At 38.5% G+C, this 6,339-nt stretch overlaps 1 protein-coding gene across 1 annotated transcript; it reads right to left on the bottom strand.

Moving 5' to 3' along the window:
• Positions 1 to 5,107: 5,107 nt before the first annotated feature.
• Positions 5,108 to 6,040, bottom strand: LOC127031239 (olfactory receptor 14A16-like). Its single transcript, XM_050917999.1, has one exon. It carries the CDS (start codon positions 6,038 to 6,040, stop codon positions 5,108 to 5,110), a length of 933 nt encoding a protein of 310 aa, XP_050773956.1.
• Positions 6,041 to 6,339: the final 299 nt, after the last annotated feature.

The following is a 6,339-nucleotide window of genomic DNA, read 5'->3' as shown; positions in this document are numbered from 1 at the left end:
AGATAGAAGCTGAATTTTCTATCTTTGCTGTTCTTTTCTCTCCCTTTTCTTTTTGCCTTCTAGGAAATGGACCCAGACATAAACAAGAACATCACCATGAGATCCAGCCCATCTCAACTAACTTCTTCCTTTTCTTCCACAAAGGACAGTTACTGCCGTCTTTAATGCCATTCAACTGAGTATTAAACAAGATGATAGCTGATGGGGTTCTTTCTGAAACAAGGGACATTGTTACAATCAAAGCCTTACTTAACACTATGCATTCCATGTGCTTTACCTCTTTTTCCTTCTTTTTTGTGTCTTTAATAAACAGTGAAAAAAATTAACGTTGAGTTTGCTATGGTACTGAGCAGGCTGATGCCTCTGTATATCAGACTTCAAACTTTGTATAAAACTGTTGGACAGTGACTGGGTTATGTTAACAACTTTGACTCTTTGGGCCCCTATGATCCTTCTAAATTAATAAAAACAGGGGTTGTGTGCAAGAAGCAGCAGTTTGGATTAGATGTATTAAGAGTCAGAAAGACTGAGATAATTGATCTGGAATCTGGAGTCAAGATCCAGAATTTCTGTTTCATGGAAAAATCTTCATTTTGAAACTTGTTTTTGTTCTTAATTGAATGTTGAAATTTCCCACGAAACAAACTTTTTATTAAAAAAATTGGGATCAACCAAATATTTTATTTTGATTCTCTACGTGTATATTGAAAATATCAAACCTGAATAGTTGAACAATATCAAACCTCCTCCACCCACAATTTTTTAAAAACAAAACATTATTGAAATCAACACATTCATGGAAAAGTTTTGGTTTTAACCAAACAGAAATTTCCAAAGGAGAAATATTGTGTTGGAAAATTGCTCTTTTTACAACATTTAATGCTTGATTTAAATTAATTGTACATAGAACACCTGCATTTGTAAGCTGTTGAAATCCTAAAATCCATTAAAGTTAGAAGGAATAAAAAATATAATTCAACAGCACGATATATTACAATAAATCAGCTATACCCAGTAAGCAGCAGCAGCTAGACTTTTGACCATCCCTAGAAGCTCTCTCAGATACATGGAAAATTGTAATGGTATATGCATAAGATCAAGGCATTTGGGATGTTTTGGGCCAGGGTAGGTATTAAGGGCTAGATGTTTGACTCGTATTGGTTTCAATGGGTGTTAGGAGCACAGATGCTTTTGAAAATCCCACAATATCCCTTAATACTTTTAAAATCTGGCCCTTTAATTCTAGAATTTAAGTAATACCAATTTTTTAAAAGTACATCAGAAGCAGAAGCTAAACAATCAGTGAGGCCACTGGATTATCGAGATTCTAAAGGAGCACTCAAGAATGAGAAGGTCATTGCAGAGAAACTAAATGAATACTTTGCATCAATCTTCATGGCTGAGAATGTGATGAAGACTCCCAAACCTAAGCCACTCTTTTTAGATGATGTATCTAAGAAACTGTCCCAGACTGATATGTCATTAGAGGAGGTTTTGGAACAAATTGATAGTCTAAACTAAGGGTTGGCAACCTTTCAGAAGTAGTGTGCTGAGTTTTCATTTATTCACTCTAATTTAAGGTTTCAGGTACCAGTAATACATTTTAACATTTTTAGAAGGTCTCTTTCTATAAGTCTATAATATATAACTAAACTATTGTTGTATGTAAAGTAAATAAGGTTTTTAAAATGTTTAAGAAGCTTCATTTAAAATTAAACTAAAATGCAGAGCCCCCCAGGCCAGTGACCAAGACCTAGGCAGTGTGAGTGCCACTGAAAATCAGCTCACGTGCCGCCTTCGGCACCCGTGCCATAGGTTGTCTACCCTTGGTCTAACCAGTAATAAATCACCAGAACCAGACGGTATTCACCCAAGAGTTCTGTGAAATTACAGTACTTGAAATTGTGGTATGAAAGCTATCATTTAAATTAGCTTCTGTGCCAGATGACTAGAGGATAGCAAATGTGACAACAATTTTTAAAAATAGGTTCCAGAGGTAATCCAGGCAATTGCAGTCTGGTACTCCTGACTTCAGTACCGGGCAAACTGGTTGAAACTATAGTTAAGAACAGAATTATCAGACACATAGATGAACATGATTTGTTGAGGAAGAGTCAAAATGTTTTTTGTAAAGGGAAATTATGCTTCATTAATCTACTAGAAATATTTGAGGGGGTGAACATCAGGTGGACAAAGGGGATCCAGTGGGTATAGTGTATTTAGATTTTTAGAAAGCCTTTGACAAGGTCCCTCATTAACGGCTCTTAAGCAAAGTAAGCTGTCATGGGATTAGAGGGAAAGTCCTCTCATGGATCAGTAACTGGCTAAAAGATAGGAAACAAAGGGCAGCAATAAATGGTCATTTTTTCAGAATGGAGAGAGAGAAAAATTGTGGTGTCCCCCCAGGGGACCAGTACTGTTCAACATATTTATAAATGATCTGGAAAAAGGAGTAAAGAGTTGAGGTGGCAAAATTTGCAGATGATACAAAACAATTCAAGAGAGTTAAGTGCAAAGCAGACTGTGAAGAGTTACAATGGGATCTCAGAAAACTGGATGACTGGGCAACAAAATGGCAGATGAAATTCAATGTTGATAAATGCAAAGTAATGCACATTGGAAAACATAATCCCAACTATATATTTAAAATGATGGGGTCTAAATTAGCTGTTACTCTCAAGAAAGAGATCTTGGAGTCAATGTGGATAGTTCTCTGCAAACTTATGCTCAATATGCAGTTGCTGTCAAAAAAAGTGAACAGAATGTTGGGAATCATTAGGAAAGGCATTGCTAAGACATAAAACATCATATTGCCTTTATATAAATCCATGATAATCCCATATCTTGAATACTATGTGCAGGTAATTTGCCCTATCTAAAAAAAAACATATATTAGAATTGGAAAAGGTGACAAAAAGGGAAACAAAAATGATTCGGGGTATGGAAAGTCTTTCTGTATGGGGAGAGATTAATAAGACTGGAACTTTTCAGCACAGAAAAGAGACAACTAAGAGGGATATGATAGAGGTCTATAAAATTATGACTGGTGTGGAGAAAGTAAATAAGGAAATTTACTCCTTCTCATACCAGAAGAACTAAACGTCACACAATGATTTTAATAGGCAGCAGATTTAAAACAAACAAAAGGAAGTATTTCTTCACACAAAGTATACTCAACCCGTGGAACTCTTTGCCAGAGGATGTTGAGAAGGCCAAGACTACAATATGGTTCAAAAAGAATTAGATAAATTCATGGAGGATAGGTCCATAAATGGCTATTAACCAGGATGGGCAAGGATTATGTCCCTATCTTCTGTTTGCCAGAAGCTGAGAATGGGAGACAGGACGGATCACTTGATGATTTCCTGTTCTGTTCATTCCCTCTGAGGCACCAAGCATTGGCCACTGTCAGAAGACAGGATACTGGGCTAGATGGACCTTTGGTCTGACTCAATATGTCCTTTCTTATGTTCTTATCATGTCTAGTTTCATACGTGTTCCAGGATTTGAGATTCTCATTTCTTAGAACCTCCATCCCATTTAAATAACCATAAAATATTCTATGATATTGATATCACAGTTCATAGTTAGAAACCTGTGAAATGGGCACCCTGCTGTGAAATTGGCTGATGAATGTATAGAAACTCACTAGGTATCATAACAGAGATAGTGAGGAATTAGAGAGCAGGAAAAAGCCCAGCCATGGACACTCACCCAGAGGAAGGATGTACTCCAACAGGACACAGGCCTTCTCAGAGGTATCCCAATAAAGAGTGGGGAAAAGAGGTGTCACGACTGTAAAAAACTGGGTTGTATCTCTCAGAATTGCCCCATCTATCCACGGATGGTGAGAGCAGTCCCAGAACAGCTGTCTGCCTCTCAGCCTTATAGAGTTAACTCTGTGACTGGTTCAGGCTCTTTGCACACTAAGGAAGATGTAGCTGCATCATTATACCCTATGCATTTTCTCCATGTCAGAGCAATTGTCTCAGGCTGTCTATAGATTGAGGCAGGTGTTGCATTGGTTAACTGAGGAAAGCCCACTCCATTACATGAGTGATTGGCTCGTGCAAGACTCAGGGAGACATTGCTCTATTGATTACACTTGGCTTTTGTCTTGGTAAACATTTTCAAGCTTTCCTTCTCAACCACGAGGATTAGAAAATGGCTATAGTTTAGGAAATGCAAGCTGAGATTCTCTTGTAATGTTGTGACTCCTGTAGCCGAAGCCCTGGACACTGATTTATAGTCCTTAAACTTTAATCAAGCCATAAATGCTTTCCTAATACTATGTTTCCATATGCAGAGTTGCTTACGTTGGGATATTGTGTGAACTTGAACTGGAAAGGGACATAGTCTCTATAATCATGTCTGGGTGGAGAGGCAGTTGCAGAGATGATGAAGGAGAGGGGACGTGTGCAGAAGGCAATCTCTCTAATACCATTAAAATAATTGTTTAAAAGGAACTCAGCTAGCCACACACTTACAGAAACTTGTTTTAAATTCTTCATCCCTAGGGAAAGGGAAACCTCTGGTCTCTCCGAAAACCCTTTCTAAGAGATTATGACAGTGACAACGTGACTAAATGACAAAATAATCTGATTCCTACATTTAATCAAACATATTCCACCCTGCAAATTCCTACCACAAAAAGTCATCTGTAACAAAAAAAAAGTAAACCAATGAATCAACAAAATGAAACAAAAAAACAACAATCAAGCAAACAAACCAAACCTCTCAAACTCCACCCACAATTTTTGCCCCCGAAGAGGAGAAGAGAAAGAGATTTCATGTTCACTAATAACCTAGCTATGGCTGTTGATATTCTGTGCAACATGCTCAGATAGTATGGCAATATTAGCAGTATAAATCCCAAAGAGAGATAGGTGTGTATGTACATTTATGGATAAATATTTAGATTCTGATCTTACTTACACTGGTGTAATTCTAAACTAACTCATTTAACTTCAAAGGAATTAGTCTAGATTTTATGAATTCATAAACAGATTGCACCCTGTGTTTTTAAGGAGACAATTTTGTCATCAATTGATTATATCCAAGAAGAAGCTCAGAATGAAATCTCAATCAAGTACTAATGATGGACATTTTAATTCTTGGTAATTAACCTCCAAACAATCAGTTTCTTTAATGCAGCTTTGATCTCCGTGTTTCTCATGCTGTAGATGATCAGATTAATCACTGGAGGCACCAGGGAATATAGAACACCCATTATGAGATCCACATTTGATGCTGAGCTGGAGGTGGGTTTCATGTACTCAAAGAAGCCAGTGCAAAGTAACAAACAGACCACAATGAGGTGAGGAAGACAGGTGGAGAAGGCTTTACTCTGGCCCTGCTCAGAGGGGATTCTCAGCACTGCTTTGAAGATCTGAACATAAGACAGAATTATAAAGACAAAACAGTTTAAACCTAAAAACACACCAAAGGCAAGAAGCCCAATTTCACTGAGGTACGAGTCAGAACAGGAGAGCTTGAGCAGCTGGGGGATTTCACAGAAGAACTGCTGGATGACATTTGTCTGGCAGAAGGGTAACCTGAAAATCTTCCCGGTGTGCAATGCAGAGTAGACAATACCAGTAATCCAGGCACTGGCTGCCATTTGGACACAAGCTCTCCTGTTCATTATGCTCTCGTAGTGCAGTGGTTGGCAGATGGCGACATATCGGTCATATGCCATGATGATGAGTAAGGCAAGATCAGTTGAAGTGAAGATTACAAATAGAGACACTTGGGTGACATATCCAGGATAAGAAATTACCTTGATGTGCATGAAGGAATTGACCATGGATTTGGGGATCGTGACAGAGATGGAGCCAAGGTCTAGGATGGATAGATTCATGAGGAAGAAGTACATGAGGGTGTGAAGATGGTGGTCAAGGGCTACAGCTGTGATGATGAGAAGATTTCCCATCAGGCCTAGCAGGTAAATCATCAAGAACATCACAAAGTGCAAAATCTGCAGCTCCCGAATGTCAGAGACTCCCAGGAGGAACTTGGTCAAGGTGGTTTGGTTGGACATTTTATATCTCAGTTCATTGTGTGATGGCTGTGGAGGGAAAGACAAAGACAGTGATGGGGATTACAGTAACAGCAGGAGTGGCCCTGATTCCCCACAGCAATATCTCATATAGTGAGTGTCAACAATGCACAACACTTGTCACTGCTATTTACTAGGAATGGTGAGTTATCACACATCTAAACTGGTGTGTCTTCCTTAAAGTCAATGGAGCTACATCAGTTTGCACCATCTTAAGTTCTGGCTCAGGATATGGCTTGATAAAACGCCATGTGAAGGATGGAGCAAAGCACAACCCAATG

This window comes from Gopherus flavomarginatus, chromosome 11 (assembly GCF_025201925.1).
Source record: "Gopherus flavomarginatus isolate rGopFla2 chromosome 11, rGopFla2.mat.asm, whole genome shotgun sequence".
NCBI classification, from domain to species: domain Eukaryota; kingdom Metazoa; phylum Chordata; order Testudines; family Testudinidae; genus Gopherus; species Gopherus flavomarginatus.
This window is presented reverse-complemented; position numbering and strand designations above follow the sequence as displayed.

Excerpts from the sequence above, each read along its gene's own strand:
- LOC127031239 (XM_050917999.1), bottom strand. The coding sequence starts at position 6,040 with ATGTCCAACCAAACCACCTTGACCAAGTTCCTCCTGGGAGTCTCTGAC.